The sequence below is a fragment of the Pogona vitticeps genome, chromosome 5 (genome assembly GCF_051106095.1).
Source record: "Pogona vitticeps strain Pit_001003342236 chromosome 5, PviZW2.1, whole genome shotgun sequence".
NCBI classification, from domain to species: Eukaryota; Metazoa; Chordata; class Lepidosauria; order Squamata; family Agamidae; genus Pogona; species Pogona vitticeps.
In genome coordinates, this window is record NC_135787.1 from 43,685,524 (window position 1) to 43,712,081 (window position 26,558).

General features: G+C 39.3%; 1 protein-coding gene across 1 annotated transcript in view; it reads right to left on the reverse strand.

The window, feature by feature from the left end:
* Positions 1 to 26,558, reverse strand: part of IQCM (IQ motif containing M) — a 124,425-nt gene that overhangs the window by 58,648 nt on the left and 39,219 nt on the right. The window contains exons 5-9 of the mRNA XM_078394764.1: positions 25,419 to 25,543; positions 20,230 to 20,306; positions 9,732 to 9,912; positions 8,864 to 9,008; positions 7,695 to 7,829 (exon numbers count right to left, since the gene is read on the reverse strand). Coding sequence (XP_078250890.1) covers positions 7,695 to 7,829; positions 8,864 to 9,008; positions 9,732 to 9,912; positions 20,230 to 20,306; positions 25,419 to 25,543 — 663 coding nt within the window. The remainder of the gene's footprint in view (positions 1 to 7,694; positions 7,830 to 8,863; positions 9,009 to 9,731; positions 9,913 to 20,229; positions 20,307 to 25,418; positions 25,544 to 26,558) is intronic.

The following is a 26,558-nucleotide window of genomic DNA, read 5'->3' on the forward strand; positions in this document are numbered from 1 at the left end:
TTTCATCATTTAAATTATCTACCTACTATTATATGCTTAGGAGATTCACTAAGTTAGAAGGAATTTCAAGCACAAAATTCTATATCTTGGGATTTATATCTTGGCCCTTTTTTCCCTTTGAAAAATAAAGTTAAGAGCTTCATTTACCTGCCTCTGTAACTGTACTCATGAAGAGTTATAGGCAATCTCTGAATGGAAATGGATATAGTCTAACATACAGAGAAGGAATTTGCACAGTTTGTCCCTTAAGAGAATGGAAGGGAAAAAAGTAAAAATTATGTAGTCTGTGAGAGGGAATTCCTTAAGTACTAAAAAAATCTTTTGAAGCATCTCCTAGTTTGCAAATCTACATACTTTTTTTTTTTTGGACTTATATACCGCCCCATAGCGCTACAAGCACTCTCTGGGCGGTTTACAATTTTAATTATACAGGCTACACATTGCCCCCCCCCAGCAAGCTGGGTACTCATTTTACCGACCTCGGAAGGATAGAAGGCTGAGTCAACCTTGAGATGGCTACCTGGGATTTGAACCCCAGGTCGTGAGCACAGTTTTAGCTGCAGTACAGCGTTTTAACCACTGCACCACAAGGCTCTTTGTTCTGTGGTTGGATAACAGGAAGTAAGTGCAGGTTTTGTCTGCAAATATAATTGCAAAGCAATGAGGGCCTGCCTGAATTGCACTTCTAGAACACTAATGGATTACCTTCTAATGATGTTACAAAGAGCTATGTGTAACATACAGTTTGGTCAAGGTAATCTTCTGTCTGCCTCTCTGTTTCTTTCTATGTCTATCTGTCCCTTACAGCTGGGTGAAAAAGAGAGATCTTTGCAAGCAGCTGGAAGAAGCTGTTCTTCAGGTATATCATGACCAAGGATTTAAACAAGGCTTGCTAAATTCCTAGTTCTTGTTTATTTAGGCAAGACACCTGGATCAGTGAATCTATCTAGTCATGTCTTGAACTGAGCAGAACAGCTAGTCCTATCATAGTGCCTTATCCTTTGGCTTCACCAAGCCCAGGCAGATGATATAGGTCTGTGGTGACAAACGGGAAACCTTTTACTGTCATCTTAGATTTTTTTAAAACATTTTTTATTAATTTTCCAATCTATCTACATTGTTTGTGCTTATCAGACATCGTGTTACATACTTGCTTACAATTATTTGTTTTTTACATCTCAGTGTCTTCTCGATTATCCCCCCCAAATTCCGACCTTCTTTCAAACCATTCATATACAGATTTTAGTATATAGTATAGCTACTATCATAATATTACTCTCATATTATATAAAGTTCTCAAGATCTTCTAATAACATTCTTATTGAAAGTGGTTCAGATCCATGACCCAGCTTTATATCTAGTTTAGTTTGCCTAAAATAAAAAGTCACCATATTACATCTTTACCCTGATTCGGGCTCCCTTATTTCAATTTAGTTCTCCTTTTAATATATAGAATATACCCTTTTACAGATCCAAATGATAAATATAAACATGTTTCCAATATTAAGGGGCCCTTCCTTGTTTTCCCTTTTTTCATCTTTCTAGGTAATTCCCTCTCTGGTTCCTCTTTTTTCATTCCCTGCTATATCTCTAAACGTGCTGTCATCTTTCATGTCCTCTAAAACCATTTTGTAGATCTGATTTATGTCCATTTTTTGTACTTGGTCTATCTTCAATGAGTCTTCCAGGCTGTTTTTGGTTAATTTTGCTGTTTTTTCCCCTTTGTCTTCCCTTGGTACTCTCCTCTGGTCCAAGACTGATGTTTCTCTTAGATTAACTTTCTCAAGCTGCTGCTTAGTTTTGCATACATCATCTGTGATACTCCCATTTCCTTCCTTGTTGTTTTCAGTTGCTTGTGGACTATAGTCCTTCTGATGTTGATTGGATAATTTTGCCTCTTCATAATGAGATGTCACGATCGTTAATATTTGTTGAAGCCTAAATTTTACTCCATTCCAAAATTGTCCTTGTTGTGCCATTCTGTTTCTGCTGCCTAGGTGCTTATAAACAGATATTCCAAATTTCCAGAGTCATTTCAGGAGTTCCGCTTTGGCTATGTAGAGTTGAACCAAATTCGACCCAAGGAACAGTTTTTGAAAAGTCCACTTTAGGGTTAATTCCGGCCAAATGCAAAGAGAAGCTCACGAGGAGATAAACAGTTTTTCAGCCTTAAGCAACAACAGAATGTCCAAGGCCACCTCTTCTGGGAATCATTCCAAACACTTTAGATAGACAAAACAATGTCCACACTTAATTTGAAGAAGGTCTCTTAAGCTTATAACGCCAGGTTGTAAATATTCTTAAAGTGTAATTTAAAAAGTTACTTTCTTCAGCTATCCCTCTCACCAGATTTTCTGCCGCTTTAAAAAGTTACTGAGATAAGATAGCAATTCTTTTTTTCCATATATAGGGGTACGTAGGCATTAGTTGCAAAAGAATTCTCACCCGATGGAAAAACAGCGATGCCAGGTGCTGTTCCTTGCTTCTCTCAGACGGCTGCCAGCGACTTGGAAGCTCGCTGAAGCTGCTTATTTCTGCCCATTGGCTGATTAGGGAGTTTCCTGGATCAAACTGGGGTGGCCGCCGCCCCCCGTGATCAACAGGCTTTCTCCCCCAGTTCACCACCCCTCCAGGGTGGTTCCGACACCTTGCGGTGTCCCAAAACGGGTCAGAATTCAGCCCAGGGGACAGAGCTCTGTCCTCCTGCTGCTGTCTCGTCGCGACGTCAAGCCCTGTCATCTTAGATTTGATACATTAAATACCAAGGGAACAATTGGCCCAAATACTGTCTGAGGCTTCTAGTGAGGAAGAATGCATCAACACACATAGCTCCCCAGCATCCCTCACTACAGAAAGAGGGGAATCACTTGGAATCTGAATGCTTTTGCCACTCCACCCAGGCTGAGATACTCAGACACATAATTTGCCTCATAATGTTGGTCAAAAGGAGCACCAACAATAGTCAATATCTTAGTCTTGAAGATGCCACAACATATTGTCCTGTCCTTTTCTGTCCTGTCCTGTCTTTTTTTCCCCTTTGGTGGCGGTATTTTAAAAGCAGCAATTGTCTTAAATTTGGGCGATTTTGTAAAAAATCCAACCATTTTATGCTAAGCATTGTTCTGGTCAATGCAAGAACTCTGTCAGAAGACCAGGAAATTCTGTACCAGCCTCAGCAGTGTGCAAAGGTTAGTGCAGTAACTCAACATTTCCTGTGAGGAAGAAACAAAGATTTACAGTATACCCCCTATCTGTTACTCTTCTTGAGGATGCAGCTCCCACCTCTAAGCCAGTTTCATAGTAGTTAAATATACTTTCAGCATAGTTACAATAGGCAAAAAAAACATATTTGCATTGGGTTTAGCCTGTATTAAATCATTTTTTTTAAAAGGTGACTACATGACACATGTGGAAATGCAGATTGTTTTGACAGGGAATTCTGTTATTTTGATCAGAAGTGAGGTATTTTGCTTTTCCACCTGAAAGTCATTTATTTTAACTTGATGTCACATTGATTTATTTTGAATCATTTTGGCATGCATGAACATTTATCAGTGTAAATTGTGCCTAGAGGTTTGCCACTCACTGGTGTGCATGGGTGTGTGCATAGGTGTTTCCCTCCTTCGCAAGCCTCATTTCCATGTGTGTTCATGTGTTCCTGGTAAGAAGCCTCTGTCTGACATGGCTGTCTGTCATAGTTTGAAATTTAAAAAAAAATGGCAGCCAGCACAAGGGGGGAGTGGTCCCTCCTTTGCAAGCCTTGCTTCCCCCTGCCTCTCTCTCTCTCCCTCTCTCTGTGTGTCCCTAGTGAAGAGCCTCTGTCTGATATAGGGATATGGAAAGTCTTCCCTCCCTCACAAGTGTAGAAGGTGCTGGGCTTGTTAATTTCTCTCGCCTTTCCTCTTGTCAACACTAGTTGTCATTCCCTCACTCCTGTATTTGTGTGCACACATCCATGTCATGCAAGGAGCCATTGTGATATGCTAGTTTGAAATAAATTTAAAAGTATAAAAAATAACACTCCAACAGCAGCAGTGAGTGGCCAGCATGAGGGTGGGCAGATAGGCTCAAAACAAAGCTTTGATTGCAATTATTGTAAAAGCCCATGTAGCCCCTTCAACTGATATACAATATGGCATAAAATCTGATTACAACTTTTCTCGAGAGGATGCACACCCCGAATGCCTAAATACCATGTAGCTACCACCTGACTTCACCCGATTTAAAAACACTCTGATCTAGCTATTGATTTGTTTTCATAATGTAACCACACTGTTTGCCTCTCTTCTACCACTGCAGGGAAGTAACTCTCTTGCCCAGGTAATGTTTGAAAACAGAAGCTGCAATCTGACAGTTGCAGCTTGCTAGGAGACATTGGGAGTCTATATAAAGATAAGTGAGATTATACTGGGAAAGATGGAGACAACTTGATCTCAGGTCTCCCAGGTATGCAATCTCTGCTGTATCCATTAGACAATTCTGCTCATCAACAGGATTTTGTTGTATTATAGCAAAAATAAAATGAAATGCAAGTGGGCTTTTAAAAAGCGACCCCTTCCATTACAATTAAAGATGCAGTGTTTCCTAATAGAACTTGTGGAATAATTAAGCTAATTTTCCAAAATTATTGCCGTGTATTCAATTACAGATTTTAATTATTTTAGAAAAAATAATTCACCATGTTAATAAAAGAGACAGTAGTAGGAATCATGGTAGAAGACAGGTTTCCTGCTCCTGCATTTCAAAAGCCTTATTAGAAAATGCAAATCAAATATCTGATGAATACTAAAAACCTTTGGGATGCTACAATTACCATTACCATTGTGGGACCAGGAATCAGGTTGAAATGTAACAGACGTCAGGTAAGGTAAGTGAATTTCAGGGAACATTGGCTGTTTTAAAGAGATATCCAGAAAGCTACCTAGCATTAAATAATTCTTAACACAGATTGTGTTACAGATTGTGTAATCACCGCATACAGATTTTGGTGCAAGCCAACTAAGGTTGCAGGAAATTGAAATTTTAGCTCCTCCAGTGGCCTTAAAAGCCACAGCTGATCCCCACAAACACACATACAGAGAGATTTTATTTGCAAGCTGCCTTGAGATTTTTAAATAAATGAAATTGTATAGTATGTCCAAAAGGAATGGCAAACCACTTGAAATTATTTATTTTGCACAACTGTTTCTTGTTGATGTTTTTTTTAATCTAATTGATTCTTTTGAGCAATAATATCGTAGGGGGAAGAAAGCCTAGTCCATTATAGAGGCACTTTTTGCCCTTGGGTGCTGTTTTTTAAGAAGCCATCTCTGCTTCTGACAGTTATGAGGTGATATAGCTGAAAAGCATATTTTTAATATAACCAAAAATAATATTTTAACCTATGCATAAATATATTTGCAAAGGCTTTCACGGCCAGGATCTAATGGTTGTTGTGGGTTTTGGGGGTCTTTGGCTGCATTCTGAAGGTTGTTCGTCCTAACGTTTCGCCAGTCCCTGTGGCCGGCATCTTGTGCTCTGGTGTAGTTGGTTATGGAAGTGCAGGGATGCATAAATACTAAAACGTATTTATTTCTGAATAATTCCGAATATAATTGGGTTTCACCGTATTATTTCATGGATTTCAGTGAAAAAAAATTAAGTTATTTAGCCAAGGTAACATTACTTTGTTGGCCCTGTATCTAAATGTTTACACTTTCCCAATAAAACAACTTTCAAAGGGATGTAAATGATAAAAACATATGTGCAAAAGTCCAAATTTGAAATAGTGGGTTTATGAAGTGTAAATCAGACATACCAACAAGAAAGAGAACTGCAGCAACAAACAGCAGAAAAAGAAAAGTCATTAAAAAATCTTCAAGCTAAAGCTGTTGTAAAACAGGATATTCTCAAGGAACATGAGGGACAGTTCTCTAGCATAGGGGCTATCATTCAAAAAGTCCAGTTTTGTCTTATAGCCAATCATATCTGTCATATAGACAGAATACTATCTTAATGGGTGAGGAGGTTTATGGGCTAAAAGGTTTTCCATATGTTCAGAAAAACTTGTGAAGGTGCCTGGTCATACGCCTTCATCCCCTTCATCCTACACAATGAAGTAAATTCTATAGGTATGAATGAGAGGTCTACTTACGTTTTACTGAATACACAACACAACAGACATCTGGGAAGCTCAGATAATGTGACTTTTTTACTTGTGTTCAGTTCAAGACAGGTAGAAAATCCATTCACACCTTGCTGGTTCACAGAGGACTAAGAGGCAGACCTAACTACACACATTTGGGGCAGAACCAGCATTCATGATCCTATCCCCGTCCCCATTTTCCAACTTCCTATCTTTTTCAAGGAGGACTATAATATTTCCTCTTTAGTTTTACTTCCTAGGAGTACATGCCCCAACAGGTTCTGCTCACAGAGACAGATCAGGTCCACTCACACCATATGTACCGAACCATATTGCTCTTTAAAGGTCATAACCATCACTGTGTTTTGTCCTTGGAAATAAACAAGCTACATATGCTAGCATAGCATTTCATGTATTCTTAGCTGACAAATGTATAAATAAAGCATGCTTTAACCATCTGTACAACTGTTTGAAAGAAAACAACCTTGGACGTTCCAGACTTAAGACTAATAGGTGCCCTGTCACACACTAAACGGTATAAAAGCTATTCCTTAGTAGAACCATCAGTTCAGTTTTATGAGAAGGGGACTGTGGCGGAATGCCCAAGTCAAGCCTGTCCGTCATATGGAGCTCTAGGGCAGGAGCCTATGGCAGGACAGGAGGGGTGGAGTCAAAAGAACAGTTGGAGACTGAGGACAGTTAGAGAGAAGGATTTTGAAGTGTTGAGACAGAGATTGGAAAGTTGGTGTGTGTTAGAGAATAGATAAGAGATAAAAGTACAGTAAAAGAAAATAGACAGACAGTCATAAGATATTGTTACAGTGATTAAGGTGAATGAATACAAACAAGCAAACGTGTAATACTATCCAAGTTTAATGACTGAACAATAAAAGAACATTTAAGACTTTACTTCTGTGATTTACCAGTCAAACAATAAACAAACCTGTTATAGTTGGCAGCAGGGGTCTAAGAAACATATTTGGTACAGTGTGGATAAAGATCCACTGGTGGCAGCGTGTAAAGGGAGAAAACAGTACATCGTGTCCAAAGGTGGACCTGTGTTTGAGGGAAAACAAACAGGAGACACTGGGGGAACGCGACAGGGACAAGATAGATAAATCAGCAAATGTCTTGACCACCCCTAGCAAGAAAAAAATGTCTGACAGTTTTCCTTTGTTGGTGGAAATCAAGGCAAGCATTTGGAATGGTTCCAAGATCCTTGTCATCCAAATTACTCTGCAGATTTTAAAGTTTTGAATAATTGCTCATATGCTTATTGTATATGTTTAAATTGCTTTTCTATTCCATGACTATGTAATCTGCCCTGATATTGGTATTGAAGAGTGAGATATAAGTATCAACGTAAAAAGTAGGGATCTCTACAGATATAAAAAGAGAAAATCTTTACACATTTATCACCATTCACTATGATTAACAAGCTTTCTACTGGAAGGATGTGTGTGCACAATTTCCAATGGCTCTCGTAAATTGCCCAATAGCATAATCTTTGTTTGCTGAAGAACAGTTTTCTCTATTGCATCTGAACAAAAGAAACCTCAAAATTTCTTACCTTCTAAAACAAGTTCCATAGTATTATTTAATTCTTTTGCAGAGGGGAAACAGCCACAATCCCTGAAAAATTTAGGCAGTTCATTTTTGTCCATCTCTTTCAAGTATTCTCTTTTTGTAAACATGGTTTCATAAACTAAGAAATTTAAAAAAAAATAGGTTAGATTATGTTTAAGATTAGTTTTTTATTGCATGAGAATTTCCATAAATATTGGATTTTCTACAAAATGTTTAGTCCACAATTTTGTAAAATTATGAAGTCTATCATTGCAACAACAATAACCATATTAGTATGTTACCAGTAATAGAAAACAAGTTATACAAAGGAAAAAAAATTACGAGGAAACTAGTATCATTACAAGAGTTTCCGAAGAAAATGGGTACCCAGTTGTCAATAATATTTTTATGGTAATAATAAAAAACAAAGACTGTTCTTCACAGATATTTCATTTTATTACAGGATCATTTCATTTAATATAAGAGCATGCATGCAACAGCACAGAATACCTGGGTCAATACAGTCCCAGAGACAAAGGCAAGACATAAAGAAACAAACACTTTTTTAATAAGGCACTTTGAGTACTTCCACTTTTCCTTTCTGAAATGGGTCTTTCCAATTGACACATTGATCTGGACTTTCTAGTGTTGTGACCTGGATCTTCCACTTGCAGTCACCTTGCTGGAACATTTCCTTACTGTGTTTATGAGTTCCCTTTTTTCTCCTTACTTACCTACCATGACTTTCTATGTCCTGCACTCTCCAACTTTCAGTAACTGCTTTCTGTCTTTTACTTGCAAAGGTCAGGTCAGCTCATACAAGGTCTGAATAATCTCCATTGAACCAGACCTTAGAGCAGGCATTCTTAAAATTCATTTAACATCATAATTCTCTTTTCCACACAGTCTCGCCTGGGCATCACCCATTGCTGGTGGACTGGTGGATTGTGGGCAGCTCAAGGTGGCAAAAAAAATGGAGTTGGCATGGTCGCACTCACATGCTGTAGCTGGGAGCCTGGAGCAACAGGGAGATGATTGCTGGCGATTCCCACCCCCACTGGCTTCCCATTGGGCAATGAAGAACAGAACTCCCTGCTGGCTTCACACTGGCTGACAGGAAATTCAAAAATGAGTGGTGATTCCAGAAATATGAAAAATATCAGTAATTCCTACCTGTTTTCTGATCAAGCCAATCTTCCAGTTGGTCAAATATTAATGGTGTTGTTGGGTCCATGATTCCACATCGGCGTTTAATACGATACATCATTTTACGGTATTCTCTTACTACAGCTAGCAAAGTTGGTCCATGGTTCTTAGCCTGTAATTATAGATATATTTTATTTTAATTTACTTTAAAGATTTGTAAGGGAGGGCTGAAGAAAGCATAAGAGGAGGAAAAACAATACACATCATAAGAAAACATTCCATGTGGTGAAAAAAGACACATCCCTTGCAATCAAGCACAACATCACAACTGAAAAAAAAGTGATGTGGCAAATGAAGGATCAGTCCAAATTACTGTAAGTACGCCATATATCAATTGAAAACAAAAACAGAGCAAGGTACAAATGTTAGATTTGATCAGAAAAGTAGAATCACACACACACATTCAGGAGAGTTCAACTAGAGTTGTGTGACTGTAAGGATATTACACAGAAACATCTGTTCTAATAATTAAAAGGCTACAAGACCCTAAAGGCAAACTGTACATTACACATAACCCTTCCTTCTAGCTGATATGGTTCACAGAGCCTCATGGCACAGTGGTAGAGTACTTCAGAATCTTCAACTGAGTTTTTGATTAGGGAGTGACAATTTTCTGCGCCTGAAGAATGTGTTTTAGATAAACAGAGGAATGGTAAAAAAAATTCCATAGAAGCAGTACCCACCCTTCAAATCAGATCCTTTCCAATTTGCTGGACAAATAATAGTGCACAAGACTCATCCATGTTCCATGCTTAAGAAACAAATGCTCCTTTCGTAGAGAATCTAAGCATCACACGCCTTACTGCTACATGTTACTCACATTCCTATACATTACCTTCATCCTTAATCTGTTCAATCTGGTACGATCAAGCCAGCCTCTGACAATTCTTTGAATGCAAGTGGCAGCAGAAACAGCATGATCTTTTGTGGGTATCTTTCGGAATTGATTAAAAGCTTCAAAGATTTCTAGGTGAGGTCCAATCCTTTTGACTTTCTCACTAATTAAACTAAGTTTTCTATGAAAATGAAGAAGAAATAGCAGAGGAGTTGCTTGTTTTACATTAAAGGCAATGCTTAAGAAAAACTTTAACATGTATGGCAACAATGGCAAATTAAAATTTTAACACCAGAACTATCCATGTTTCAACAGAACACTATAATTAAGCCCCCTAAAGCTATAATCTATCTACATTTGCTTCAAAAGCACCTTAATAAAATCAATGAGATGTGAGCTGGCTTAACTGCATCCCAAATATTCAGAAGCTAATGTGACTAATTTGGAAACATGAATAATTTCCAGTGTAATTTTGTACATATCACTTCACATGAATGCTTTCATGGCAAAACCTACGAAAACATGCTTTCATAGTGTTCTGGAAATTGTACTCTAGCAGGGAGAAAACCTGCTGCAAATTCTGAACCCATCTCCACAATCTAAGTACATAACTTTGCTTGTTTCTGTGCACAATTCAGATAGTACTTCTTTTTGAACTTTTAACCTTGCGACCAGTTATTTAAGTGACTGTGCATTCTTAAACGAACCTGTCCAATTTTTAAGGTCTTCTTTGGGAACCTTCTACAGATCCCCCAGTCTTTTAGGTTAAATGGCCGATGATGAGGTAAAGGGCCTTTCCTGTCAAGCACCCTGGTTATGAAAGTCCAAATAAACTGTTCATCAGGCATCCTGCTAGGTTTGTTGCTGTTTTGTGCTATCAAGTGACCTCTGACCTATGGCGACGCTATGAATTAACTATCTTTAAAATGTCCTGTCCTCAACTGCCCTTTTTCTCAGTCTTCTGATTTCTTGGCTACAGTTCTCCCTTTGGATTGAGGATCAAACGAAAGTATACAAAATATCTAACTATTTCAATTTCTTCTTTATCAATGCTAAAGTTGCATAGTTCTTCTGTAGTCATGATTTTTGTCTTCTTAACAAGTTTTTCAAGTAGGTTATAGGGACGTGGTGGCGCTGTGGGCTAAACCACAGAAGCCTGTGCTGCAGGGTCAGAAGACCAAGCAGTCATAAGATCGAATCCACGCGACGGAGTGAGCGCCCGTCGCTTGTCCCAGCTCCTGCCAACCTAGCGGTTCGAAAGCATGCAAATGCAAGTAGATAAATAGGGATCACTTTGGTGGGAAGGTAACAGCGTTCCGTGTCTAAGTCGCACTGGCCATGTGACCACGGAAGATTGTCTTCGGACAAACGCTGGCTCTATGGCTTGGAAACGGGGGTGAGCACCGCCCCCTAGAGTCAAACACGACTGGACAAAAATTGTCAAGGGGAACCTTTACCTTTACCTTATAGAACTTTTGTTTGTCTTTTGATTTTTTTTGAACAGCAGTGCTGATTTGTTTTTGTTTTTTTAGAATGATGTTTCTTGGTTGTTAATCTGGTTTTATTGAACTCATGGGTTTTGGAATTATATTAAATGTTAAAAGGGGGTTTACAATTGGTGTGTTTTTATCTGAGATGAATTGTTGCTTGGAATCATCTTTGTAAGTTAATCATCTAAAACAAGAGAATGCAAATATTCCATATCAATCAATGGAATGTTTTCAATGATTTTGCCATTTAAAAAATGGCACAACTAACTATATCAACAAGCATGCCTATGTACTTTTTTGATGAATTTAATAAAAATATAGAACATATAAAAATTGTGAAACAGAAAACATAATAGCAAGGGCTACCAGTCTTGCATCAGTGGTTCCCAACCTTTGGTCCCCAGAAATTCTAGGACTACAACTCACAGAAATCCTGGACAACACAGCTAGAGATGAAAGCTTCTGGAAGTTTTAGTCTCAAGAACATATGCAGACCCACGGTTGGGAACCACTGAACTAGACAATACTTCACAACAAATGGCTTGGATGGGGACAGGAAGCCTGATGTTGTTAGACTGCAGGTACCAGCACCTTTCACCACTGGATATGCTGGCACAACAGCAGCAGCAGGGCCTCCCACTGTTTTTTCATTATTTTCTCTCCCTCATAAGGAAGGACACTGCTACAGCAAGTCTGGTGTTGGTTTAAAGATGTATCATTGACCGGGGCATGGTTAAGAACTGAAGAGGGATAAGAAATGGCAGCACTGTGCTCCTTCACTTCTGTTGCCCTCATCCTGCCCATGACTCCGGCTTGCTTTTATTCACTGCCTTGCCACTGCATCTATCAAGGGATGGGTATCTGAGAGTGGTAGTCTAAAGAAGTAATTTTTCCAAGCTCTGGTTCCATGAATGTGTTCCATAGGTTTTTCAGCCTCCAGACCTTCCACCATCATAGTTGGCTGTCAACCAAATCTCATAACCCCTTAGATAGAAAATCTTTTGCACCCTTAATGGCAGATGAAAGCCAAATTAGAATTCTAATCTTCTCAGGTTTAAATTAAACCCATCACTGTTTTTAAAAGTGCAGTTATATTATTTGAAAGGATTTTTAAAAGAGGGATTTTACTTTTATCTACCTTGACATATATTACTTGAATTATACATTTTGGTGCAGCTATTGCCACTAATTAGTTTTGGCTGATATTGAAGTATTTTGTATGCCCCATTTATAAAAAGCTGTTTACCCATCTGTTAATAGGTTGGAAGTGATTAAGGGACATTTATTTTGGCTGTTGTAAAGGCCAAATAGATTTTGAGCTGAAAATATGTGACTAAACCAGCTGGAAGGGTTGCCAAGTTCAAGATCAGATGTCTGCCTCCTCCCCATCCAATCACCTACCAACCCAAATTCTCTCAAAGCAAATATTCTCTCTCCTTTAACAGGCCCAGCCTTCCTATTTTGTCCAAATGTAATTTCTAGTGTAATTGCAACTTGTTTTGAGTTGGCTGATGCATTATTAGATCAAGCCAAGAGGCTGCTGCTTACTGCATAGTGACCTTGAAGCAGAATTTCTGTTCTGTTCACAGACTCTGTGAGGGTCTTCTTTTATTTATATTATATATATTTATATATGTTGTATACATCTACAGATAACAGTCCTAACACTGTAAATCACATTTCTGTTTTTCTGTTCTTTTCTTTCAGAGGAAAGGAACACTTATACAAGATCAAGGTTGAAAAAAACACCAGCAAATGCTGATGTAAGAGGCATAAGAAATACAACAGTCTTCCCCATCCTCATGCGCCCCTAGACATTTAGGGATACAACTCCCATCATCTTCAGCTGCTAATGCAATCGCTGTAATTCAATTCATTTAAAGGATACCAGGGTTGGAAAGGCCATAGGGGGCTATAAATAAAAGAGAGCCAGGTTAATATTATGGAGCTATTTGAAGCTTCTCTTGCAGACAGGTCATCCTCCAATGCCAGTACTTTGTTCTTCTTCCTCAAAACATACTGCTCAAATTCTAATTCTGGCCATTTTCATCTAATTTTCAGTTCTCTCAGACATTGGGGACAGGCAAGAGAATGCTGTTGATAGGAGACCACCAGATGATAAACCTTCAGCTTAGAGTTAGGTCTTTGACCCATATTCGCTACTAGAACATCCATTTTGCAGAAGGTAAACTGTGTAAACAAGAGACTTGTCAAAGATTACCTACTGAATTCAGAGCAGTAGTGGAGTCTGAACTTCAAAGGTCAACATCCAAATCAGAAGATCATTTTACCTTCCATTAGTTTTTTTAAAGAAATTGTTTTTCACCAAGATTTTCCCTAAACAAATGATGTTTCAATGATGTTATCTCCAAAATGCATTTTCTAGCCAGATTTTCCAAACTAATTCCCCCAAGGAACACAAAATATTGGTCTCCCATGCAAACCCCTGGGGCTGCAGGACAATTTTCTCCCACTCCTATAAACAAAGACAAGACAAAGAGCCCATTTATACTAGGAAAAAGAACAATATTTAGATTGGGTTAGCATGTTTTGAATCTGTTCTTTAAGAGGTGACTACACACAACATACATGGGAGCACAGGTTTTCTTGCCAAGGAATCATGATTTTTAAAATCAGAAGCAAGGTATTTTACTAGGCTGACAGAGGACTGTTTATTTTAGCACAGATGTAAAATTGATTTATTTTTAATAATTTTAACATATATGAAGGCCTCTGTCAATGTAAGTTGTATCTGTTGCCTTGGGCTGGCTGCCTCCCACGGCCACTCCAGCTCCTGGTTTAGGCTATTTTTTATTTTTAAAAAACGTCTTTCCAAGTGGGATAGTGAGAATATGACATGACAGGGGATAAAAAATGCATTGGAATGAGACACTGCTAGGCTGGCAAGAGGGAAAGTGAGTGGAAATTTATGAGCTAGCAAAGCGAGAAAGGTTTGGTGGGGAAAATAGTTCCCTCCTAATCTGAACAGGATCAGGAGCTTCTAGGCTTGTGAACAAAGTGGAAGGAATTGTTTCCTCCACCACAAGCAGAAAGCGACTTGCAGGGCACATAATGAGAGTAGGTCCTCTATGCCTTTTAGCCTTCTGCAGCCTCCTGCACCACATCCTTTCCTTTCTTGCTTCGCTGGGAAAGAAGCAAGGAGTTACCCGTCTTCAGCAAGCCTGCCCACCCACCACCTCCAATGCCACTGTGTGCACTGGTGGCATATCAACACCTCATGTGACTTCCTTGCCCAGCAGCTTAAAGAGTACTGGCGCTTTTCTTCATCTCATGACCAACCTAAATGGCTGGAAAGAGAAACAGAGAAGTGGTGAAGGGGGAATGACGGCTGGTGGGTCATTCATGCTTGGCCCACAGGAGAGAGGAATTTCTTCTCAAACTTTGGTGGAGCAGCTCACGCCTCCTTCTTCAAAGGAAACAACAACACTCCCCTCCTCACTCAGCTGCCCTCACAAGGAGGGGCAGGGAAGCACTCCCTCCTCCTTTGCAAGCACTAAATCTCCTGGTCTTGTAAATTCCAGTGGAATCTCTCTTTGCCAAGGAGAGAACAATTTCCCCCACCAAACCTTTCTCTCTCTCTCACTATCTTGGTGGGAGTGTGTTGGGCCCCAGTGAAAACTTGCATTCCAATCTGGGTTGTTGTTTTTTTTTCTCCCCTTGTCATGTCAGACTATCGCTATCTCACTTGGTAGAAATAAATATTAATAATAATCTACAGCAGCACCAGAGAGTGACTGTGGGAGGCAGCCAGTGTGAGGGTGGGCAAGTGCAGGACAAAGACTCAAATGGAATGATTGTAAAAGCCAATGTAGCCCCTGTAACGGCCTCCTTCTACCTCACAAAGGAAGGTCGCTACGTCACTCCACTGTTACTCTTCTGGTAGTCTGCCACCAACCATTCCCTGCAATAAGTATCTTCAGGCCGGAATGGATTTCAAACAAAATAACTAAAGTTTATTGATTGGTACATTAAGATTGGTATAACAAATAAATCAGGTAATCACATAAAGAAAGGCTCTAGCTCACACGGACTCATATCTCCACACAATCTGATCACTATCTCATCTCAACACTCACAGATCCTGATCTCCCCTCACACACATACACACCCCTATATATCCCAGCTCCTCCCCCTGATGTCCCACCTTCCGACCACCATTGGATGTTAACACTCCAGCCTAAACCTTGAAGGACAGGTGACATCATAGCTGTTTGTAACAGCCCCCTCCACCAATATATAGCACACTTTTAAAAAGGATTAGAAGTTGTCCAAAGAGAATGCACAACTGACCCCAAAACCACATAATTGCCATGTGACTTAGTTTAAACCAATTTTAAAAATGATCATCTCCCAATTTATTTTATTAGTGTAACCCTACCCAAAGGCAAACCAAAAACACCATACTATTAACTTCAGGGCAAAAATGGAAGCTGACAGAACTTCCCTTATATGATGGAAGTTTTGTATGTTTTCTTCTCTCTGTAATGAGCTAGGAAAATGTGGAAAGCTAGGCCTGCAATATTCTACAGACTTGCAAGGAAGCAAGCCCCTTTTGTGGAGAAAAATATGCAGGAAGGGCAGATAGTACAAGGAAGTCTGCCTGGTAATTACCTTATGTTTACAGTACACCATTCTCCTCTTGTTCATTTTTTCTTCATTTGTGGGGAGTAACTAACACACTCAAGAAAAGTGAAATAGGAGAATGGGCTTCCCTGGCAAGCAAAGTTCTCTTGCCATGGTGAGTTGTGGGTGTTTATGTTTTTGGACTGCAATTCCCAAAATTTTCAAAAATGTTCCAGGACTTGCAGCCCACAGACCCAAATCAGTCTACCTGTAGGGTTCATCCGTCTAAGGAAAGACCTTGGGGGGGGGGTGTTCCTTCACCATCAGTTTCCTTGGCTTTTACTTTCTGATGCTGATTTGTTGAGGGGATCCACCCTGGTATTTTCTGGGAGTCGTAGTTCTTCAAGAGGCACTCTTTAGAGAGCAGAATGAGCAGTGCAGATATGACTCCCAAGAAACACCACAACTGTTTTTTTTTAAAAAAATCAAGAACAATAAGTAAAGGCTAGAGAAGCTGATGGTGCAGATGAATAACTCAAAAACTCTTATCTGGGGAAGTAAAATCTACAGGTGACAGCAGTTCCTAGAATTCTTGGAGAATTTTCATAATTGCAGTCAAACAACATGGAAGAGCACACTCTAATGGCTTATATACCAAGTATCAGCTACCCATACCTACACTTCCCTTAGTTTCCTTACATCACACAACATAAAATCTGATGGCTACACCTAATACAGGTTGTCATTAGCCTAGATGTAAAGCTATTAGGAGACATACAAATAGTAAAGAATATTTAAACTGTTCTATCCACAATGAAAGATGGTCCCATTTTACTGGAAAATCTGTCAAGCATTAACTTCAGTGATTAAGCATCTTTGAACTTCAGCAGATGAAAGGATTATTGCTGAAAGCATATTAATCTGTTGAGGATTAGCAGCAAACTGTTGGAGAACTTGAACAAAGAATAGGTGAGCTATTTATGAACTGCAATGGGACAGCAAAGAAATTCATGCAATTTGTGCTGGACAAGGATGCAACATTTGGAGGAGTAAAGCTGCACTAAATGGGGGTGGGGGAGTGAGACATACCATATAGCCTGCTAGATGCATGTTGCCAGTGGGTTACCTTGGATATAAGATGATAGAATGTGCCAGATTATTATAAAGCCTTTGGTTATATGATCTGCCCCAATCCCTTTTATTGCCTTCTTCAATCTATGTAAAGCAAACACTCCTCTTGCCTAACCGTTCACGATCCTTGCTAATGACAGAGATTCAACAAGTGATTCCATTGAAGAGGAAGAAATCAGTGGCAATTTCAACATAGCTTGGAGGGGGGGGGCTGGGTTCCAAGATCTAATATCTGTTTGCAGTCTCATTCCCAATACCATCAAACCCAGTAAAAACCAAGCTGTTAAAATGGCTCTTTTATTACCGAACTACACATTATATGAGCCACGTGGTGCTTTCTTAACAAAAGACCAAACAAAACAAAGCCCAGGTTTCACTGTTGGCAGAAGATGCCAATCTGGAATAGGGCAATGTTATGGGGGAAGGGGTAGCCAATAATACTTTCAGCAACAAATAGGCTAATCCCCACCCCCTGTACTTTTGAAATTAGGAAGATATATGTCCATCCTGAAGCACGAAATTTAAACACGCTAATAAAGCATAATCTGCCTCGTACAGCTACTTAAAAGCTAATGAAATCTTAGACCACTAACAAAAACATTACGCCCAGAGTATGAGAAGTCAGAGTTTAAGAAAGTTACTTGTTTTTGGACTCCTGTCTCCAGGAACCTCCTAGTCAGTGTGGCCAATTATGGTCCAAAAAAGGTACTTTTTCAGTATTCTGTCAGAAGTAATGGTCCATTTCTGTTTTGTTCTGGTTAAACTAAATCTACCATCCAATCCTGGGGTCAACATTTTAAGAAGGTCTTTGAGAAATCAGAGCTCATTCAGATGAGGTCAACTAAGACCTCATTGGTTGCTTCAACCACGCAACTAATGGTTGAGGGGGGGGTATGCTTAACCTGGAGAAGAGAAAAATATCAGGAGTCTAGATTGGCACATTTTAAACATCTGCAAAGCTGCCTCACAAGATTCAACTGGCTTGTTTTGTAAGGCTCCAGAGAGTAGGACTAGAACCAATGAAAGAAAACTTCAAGGAGGAGATATTGGCTAAACATTAGAAGGAATTTCATAATGGTAAAAGGTGCAAATTAGACAGACAGACAGACAGACAGACAGACAGACAGACAGACAGACAGACAGACAGACAGATAGATAGATGGTACTTTAATTTATATACCACCCCATTAGTGCCAAAGCATATTCTTGTGGTTTTATCCAGAACCCTCAACATGGTTAGAAGATGTTCTTGCTTTCTCTACATGAGCAGCAACCATCCCATCTAGCTCAGTTTTAAATCTATTTGAAAAAACAAATGGTACTTTCCTGCATGGGTGAATAAATGGAGGCACTGCTGGGTCACATTTTTATATACAATAAGGAACAGAAGCTCATATGTGTATTTTTTTTATACCTAACACTAGAAACTCATCTCCCCAGTGCTGGATATGTCTTCCATAATAATAAGTAACTTTATTATTTGCTGGTCCCAGTTTGGGCCTGATAGCAAATGTTTATAATCCTTTCCAGATAGAATGCTAACATTTATGACCCCTGTCCAGTTTAAATGGGGGTAAATCATTCATTCATCTATAGAGAAAGGATCCGGTCTCTTTTGTCAGTTTTTCTTGCTTTCACTACATCAGTATAAAATTCATGATCTGAAGCGTTTTCAGTATTGCTCTGCTGACTTGTTTCTGCTTTGATTCGGCAGCATTTTGCAAAAAGGTTAAAACAGTTTCTTAAATGCATGACAGGGTTGTGGACCATGATCTATTCCACGCATTGCATTCTTAGTTCTTTTGAATTCCCCCCCCCCCCTCGTTTGCTTGTGAGGAAAATTGTTCTCCTTTTGGACCTGCCTTGTTTATATTCTGGTCCCTGCTCACTGGAAGCATGTAAAACACCATCTGCTGAATTCAGCTCTTTGGCCTTCATTGTCACAGTTTAAGAGACCCTGCACATCTGCACATCTTCACCTAGAGATGGATTCTTTCATGAACCAGCTACTCCCTGATGACATAATCTCTAATACCACATAAAACTCTTTTCCTTTATTAGAGACTCCTTCAAGTCACCAAAATTTCAAGTCTCTGACTCAGCTGTTTGAATTCAGTTACATATTTGCCCAACGCTTGGTCTGCTTTTTTCACGTGTGTGGAAAACTCACTTCTTTCAAAGGTTTCATGATAGTTCTTCTTATTATAAATATTAGACGACCCAAAACCATTGCTGCCATCATCATAGAATTGCAGAGCTGGAAGGATCATATGGATCATCAAGTCCAGAAGGAGCCTCCTTGAAAAATGTGAGGACTGAGAGTACATTTGGGCATCGCCTGGGCAATGAAAGCATCCCTGTCAGTTGATCTATCCACTCCAGAAGCACCACTAGATTGCTTCCAACATAAACAAAGAATATTTATAAATATTCAGAATGACCAAAACAAAATTGAGGGTTTGATTTTCTCAGTTTTCTCATCTGTCCCTATTGATAACAGCTAGAGGTCAAACCTTTGTCTAATTTTTCCCAGTTCTCTGATTGTCCCATGGCTTTCTCCAAGAGTAACTCTTGCAATTTCTTGTCATCTGCTTTTAGCTGTACAGACAGAAAACTGCTGCCAGTTAATTCATTGCAATCCTTATTCTCCCTTTCTGGCAACATGTAGTGTTTTATAGTTCAAAAACAGAGCTACAGGAATGATGAATAGAACAAAAATAAGTTTATTCTGCAGAGGCTTCAGAAACTTCATGCACAATCAAAATCACAAGAAGAAGTGTCCAGGGAGTGTCAACAAATTGCAAGCTATCATTAAAAGCAACACATCCAGTTTGACCGTCAAGTAGGGATTCCATGGACTTCAAGTGTTGGCATATCCTAAGGGAGGATGAAGGGCCTGTCACTGTTGTACCACAGCGTGCTACTCCAGCCTACTGTCTGTTCAAAATGCTAGGACCATTTATAGGCCAGAGCAAGGATCCATTATAAGCAGAGCCTGAAAACGTTAGTTTTTTAAATCAGTGAACATGGTGATTGGGGAATAGGATGGGTTATGTAGTTCAGAAATGTAACTTTTCCAAGCTCTGCTTGCAAGTGCAGAAACTTTGTATGGCACCAAATCAGACCACACTTCAAATGCTCCTCTGAAACACTTCCAGCCTGTACCTGTTATTTTTTTTTCATCCTGTTCTTTTGTTTTTCAAATGTATATGCTAGCATTTTTGTTATATAAGAAGGAAAACAATCCAAACATAACACTAGTCACATGTTTTTACAAAAATAATTGACATCACCTGCCATAACGCTTATTTCCATCCTTCTTGAACTCTTGTCCATGCCTTTCTGACTTGCTACTTTGCAGAAGCAACATCTAGGAAGAAAGAAGCTAATTAAATCATTAGCTTAGTATTATCATTCTCCTTGACAGATCTCTAATACAGCTGAATGGACAAAAAAAAAGAAAAGGGGAGTACCCTGGATCAGCCATTCTCAACTGTGGCCATATGGCCTCCAGGGGAGGAGGGAGGGCACATTTGAAGGGGGCCATAGACTAGAATCAATTGTTTGCATACCACATTATAAGGTTCATTATGTGACTTATACAATCCTGATTCAGCCTTTATTTCTTTTCTAACATGTTTATGGTCATGGCCAAAAAAGGTGAGAATGGCTGCCCTAGAGCACATTGGCAATTCTTGACAGGATTCAAGAGATAGATAAGATAGAAACTGTGTTCTTTGTAGAAAAACAGCAGGTACCTGTTATATGTTATACATGAATCAGACCTTAAGCTTCCAAACTATAACCACATTTTTGCTACAGTCTGGGGGGAAAAATCAAGCAAACACTTTTTTCTTGCCATGAGATGCCATTCAACTATTCTTAGTTGAAGAATGTGTGAAGAAACATTACCGTAATTTAAACCTGTAAGGACATTTTAAAAGCCAGCAGTAACTACTAGTGATTCTTCTAATAACAAATACTATAACAATCGCTATCAAATTGTAATGTGCCATTGCTTTCAATCTTGCATTACTTCACATTTGGAAATTTCCTGTTCCCTAAGTGACTCACAGAGCCAAATATTGGGGGGGGGGGATGGTAAAGGCAGCACGTCAACATACTCAATGTAACCCTTAAGAGGCTGCATTAATACGCTTATTCCAATATGACCCGATTGTCAGCTCCAAGTGTTGAATTAGCATCAGTTTCTATACAGTTTGTTTCAATGTGTCAATATAGCCTGTTTTATCACAAATGTGAAGAATTTCACATATTTTAAATTTCAATATAGCAAAGGGAGGCTCCCCGAGCCAAATCTTATAAGGCTGGAAGGCTGAAGGTGGCTTGGGTTGGGCATCCACTCCTCGAGCCCAATTACCCCATTGATTCCTATGCTGGGAGGTGGATGATATCTCCTCTTCTGCATACGTACAGTCGGAAGCAGTCCAGCATTGTCTGGAGGACCTTGAATGAAGCTGTGCAGTGTTAGTTCAACTTAATGTGCCACAAAATCCCATGGAATGGAGAGACCTACACCAACATTTTTTAAAAAAAATCCTAGAAATAAAATGGCATTCTGAGACAAAAAATACTGGAAACTCAATTAGGAATATTTATTTAGTCTCCCTCTCCAATACTTTCTAGGGTAGAATAAGATGCCAGCCTACAACACTTGATAATAAATCCCTTTTGCCTATTTAGAGCTTACTTCTCTAAACCAAGCTAGACACATACTTATGTAAATAAGTAGTGAATAGCCCTTTGCAGCTGAATGATTAGGTTCTATTTCCACAAATTCAGCCAGAGAGATAACAACCTCAGAGAGATAAGGTGTTAAATGCTCTGTAGCAATGAACTGACTTTGTTTCTACAGGAGAGAAGTTGTTATCTCTTAAACAGAGTTTGCTTAAATAATTACTTAAGGGCTCAAAAGTTAACTATCCACTCTGTGAGAGGTGCCTCTCCAAATTTACAATCATGGCCATGTGTTTCTCTAATTATAGTTATGACGTTAATCAAAGAAATAAGTTATTCTAATTTCTGTTCCATTCAAAGGGCAAGGCCCTTTAACTAGAGCTAACATCAAGACAGTATCACTGATACTTAACATTTAATGACCTGAGATTTTAAAGTTATTTAATCTCATTTAGTTGTAGAATTGGAAAAATTAGCATGGGCATTAAGAAATGCTGTATCTATGAAAGAGGTAAGAGCCCGGCTCCCTAAACTGCATGGGCAATTTCATTAGTTAATCATAGAAAAGAGGAGCAGGAGCTGTTCTCAGATCATCCCAGAGTGCAGGATATGTCATAATGGCCTCAAGGTACAGGAAGCCAGATTGAGGATGAATATCAGGAAAAACGTCTTAACTGTTAGAGCAGTACAATAGTGGAACCAATTACCTTTGGAGGTGGTGAGTGCTCCAACTCTGGAGGCATTCAAGAGAAAATTGGATAAGCATCTGTCAGATCTGCTCTGATTTGGATTCCTACATTGAGCAGGCAGTTGGATTCAATGGCCTTCCAATATAATGATTCTATGATTAAGGTTGAGTCTACTGTTTTGCAAGCCCTATTCAGACCTTTTCTAGAATAGGAGTATAAACTCTACACATGAAGATGGGAGTGGAGAAAATATTCTTTAGCTGTGTACCCTCCCACCCTTCTCTCAGCAGCCTCTACATATACTGTGTGTGGTGGGTGTCTGTTTGCAAAGCACAGCATTCTCTACCCATGGAGGATTCCTGAGAATTTTAGAAACTTGTTTGTTCCATGGTTCTGAAAATCTCAAGCAAAGCCTCTAGAGACAGAGGTAGATATTCTCATTATACAGAGGGGCAATGAAAATTGTAAGGGAGGGTGCAAAGCTAGTACACTCTTTCCTCTCTATTCTCCTCATGTATGAGCTTATACTTAAAAATTCTTTAGCTTTATTTAAATAATTCCAAATCAGGAAGTGCCTGACATCCATTATTTAATAGACTGACTGCACACATATTATGCTGTTATTACATGCACTGTCTACTGAATGCACAGATTTTACATCAACTGTATAGGAAGTACAGTATCTCATTAGATAACTGTGAAAAATTATTTTTCAAAAAATTAATTGCAATTGCAATGGTTAATTATCTAAGGCTGGCTAGCAAACTCACTTCTTCCTAATTACATTGCATTCTTGGAATCTCTGCTGTTCTTACGTTTTAGCCTTAAATACATTATTATACTATCCCTATATTTAGAACATTAGAAGCTAACTTTTACACAGACAGTTGGCCTACCTACCCCAAAAATGTACCCTATGAGCAGCAGCTCTCTGAGCTGTCCCACCACACATAATCTGTGGGCCAAAATAGGTAAAAAATTGCAATTAATAATGCATTCTGGCCTTTTTATGCAGAGAGCATCAGACACAGAAGACAGGCTCCAGTCTATATTAAAACTGCAGCATACTATGATGGGATTAATGTTATGAAAATCCCTAGACTTGAAGTTACCATTGCTCCCCAACCACACTTCTACAGAGAGGAGATATTGCGCCACATGGAGGGTTGACACCCAGCTCTCCCATGCAACAAGTTGTCACCTGTACCCAGTGCTCCTGGATATTTCAATTTCATAATGGCAGGAATCCCTGGTACAGTATTGTGAAATCCGTGCTTAGCCCAAATCTTGCACAGAAATTTTGCAAGATGTGGAAATTGCACCTTGTGAGATTTGGTGTAGGCCACCCTGTACAGGAGCAGCTCACACATAGTTCCAGGCATTTTATTTCAGGACATACCACCAGCACAACACACACATACACCCTTTGGAGCTTGGGTTAATCATCTACAGAAGTCCTGGAGCCACATATGTCAACTTCCAGACAATTCCCACAAGCCTCACCCCAATTTCTTTTCTTACAAAAATGGAGAGGGTTTAACTGAAGAAGCCCCATCTTGCTCTGTAGTGGCAAATTTTAAAAAAAGATTATCTAAGATCGAGGGCCCAGGAGTTCCGGGGGACTTCAAAAATACTGCACAATTGCCCCTGTGTCCCCTAAGAGCAGTAGTTCCCAAACCTGGGTAACCCAGGTGTTCTTGGACTGCAACTCCGAGAAGCCTTGGCCACTAAGTTGTGCTGCCTTGGGTTTCTGGGAGCTGCAATCCAAGAACACCTGGGTTACCTAAGGCTGGGAACCACTACCCCAGAGGACACAAAGGGACTTCTCTAGCCATTCTTTCAAGCAGTTTTGCAGTGTAGACTCTAGGAGCCCCAATGGTAATAGAAGCCCTGAGGATTTGGATCCCTGAGGATTACATGCAGCCCATGGGCCCCATATTGCTCACCCTGTTTTATTACATCAGCGTTACTTAGGCACATGGCTTGTTTTCAAGCCACAAAAAACTAATTCAAGATAGGAAACTATTTGAAGCATGTTTTCATACCTTCGCTTGGGCATATCACTGGCCAATTTATATGGTCAGTTTGGAAATCAGTAATGTCTGCTTTATGTGCTTCTTGGTTTGTTGCTTGTTTTGTCATAGTTTGGTGGATACAGAAAGAATGGAGTACAGTGGACCCTCGACTTACAGACGGCTCGACTTACAGACTTTTCGAGTTACAGACTTCTCTGGCCACAAAATTTAGATTCGACTTGCAGCCGGAGAATCGACTTACAGACCAGAAAATAACCAAAATGGAACAAAAATAGAATAAAAACTGCCAGTTATGGGATTAATCGGTTTTCAATGCATTGTAGGTCAATGGAGATTCGACCTACAGACTTTTCGACTTGCAGCCACCGTTCCAATACGGATTAATTCTGTAAGTAGAGGGTCCACTGTAGCAGGTGCAGGCCCAGACATTTGGCAGGTGGGTCAATTGGAAGGCCTATTGCAAACACGGGCAGCTCATCCTGGCCAAAACAGACCGTCCTAGCTAAGGATTAAGCAGTAGCAAGGACTTGGGCCAGGAGGGGAAGCACCAGGCTGCCACCAACTTAATTGGATTGTGAGATGTAAGCCACAAGCCCTCCTAATTTCTTGAGAGTTCATTTTGTATCATGTTTTGCAAGCAAGTCTCTGAGCAATTCTTTAGGCCAACCAGTGGTGTCTTGACTCTTCCTTCGGAGTAGAACACACATGCACACCTGTTTAATCCTGAGATATTTCTCAGGAGCCATATTAGATTTCACTTAGAATTCTTAAACTGGAGATACTAGAGATTCAAATTAGAGCCTTCTCTGTTCAGGGAGGAACCCTTCTCATGTTGCGTGTGAGATCATAGATTTTTGAAATTATACATCTAAAGCCAAGATTCCCTAACTTCCTATTTATGAACAGCTCCATTCTTTCATATGGATTTCCAAAACGTAAAGAAAATAGAGCAGAGACCAAGATCTCTCAACAAATGTCTTCCTTTTTTACTGTTGCCAAGACCCCCCCCCCTCTCTTAATCCTATCAACTTTGACTGGGGAAAAATCAGTATTACATACCCCCTTGGACCTCTGTCTTTTTGTTATTCTCTTTAATCTTTCTTGATGATCTGTGTGGCTGAGCATTGTATAAGGAGTTGTGGTATCTGATATTATTATCCCTCTCCAGTCCTGGTATGTTTTTGCTGTTAGAAAAAATAAACACAGGTTAGAACGATGCCACTGCAGCATGTGCAAGTGAAAGAACTTTAGTATCCATGCAAATTCAGTGTGACTATTGCCAGCTTTTTATTTTTAAAATGTATTCATTTCCCCTGTTGAAATGACCCTACTGGAAGAATGAATAAAGATCACTAAATCTTTTTTTTTTTTTCAGAACTCTGAGAAGAGAACAATACCCAGTAAATGAAAAAAAAATCCCCATTATAATTCTCTCTTACCATCTATGGATATTTTGTGTTCCCCAGAACTCTTCAATCCCTATGAATTCAACAGATGGATTGAAAGGAGCCTGGTTAATCCAGGATCCCGACTTTCACAATCTCTGTCTCCCTCCCATCTCCCTATAAGAATAATAATCATGTCCCATCAAGTCAATATTATTCTGCATGGTTAGTATATCTAAGAGAACAAATATAAAGACGAATGTTTGCTAAAATTACAGTCAAACAAGTTCAGGAGAAATAAAAGGAAACCAAATCTTAAAAGCAAAGAAAATCAAAAGGTAGAAACTACTTCAGGAGGTGCATCTAAGGTAAAGAAACAGACATCAGTTACAGCCCATAATTAGAAGACATTAAAGCTAATTAAAGTTGTAGAGAGATGATAGAGGCAGTCATCCTGTGTTTCTGAAATCACACTTCAAAGGGATCACATGCTAAAATTCTGAAGACCAATCACCAAACAAAACAAGCTAATCCCCAGAGGTGAAAGCAACCTCTGGCACAATCTTTGCTCCCCTTCCACAGTCAAAAACCTTTCTCTTCAGGCAGCTTTCCTTTAAATGACAGGTTGACTAAGGAGATGTTTTTAAGGGAGTATTTTATTCTGTGTTTTACTTGTGTTCTGAATATTCTTCTTATGTGAGATATAAATATTTTAAATAAATAAATAAACATGTTGTGACAGTCAGACACTTACATTACTTAAGAATCTCCCTCTTCTGGGCTCTAATGTACTTTCTGGTCTAAAGAAGACTAT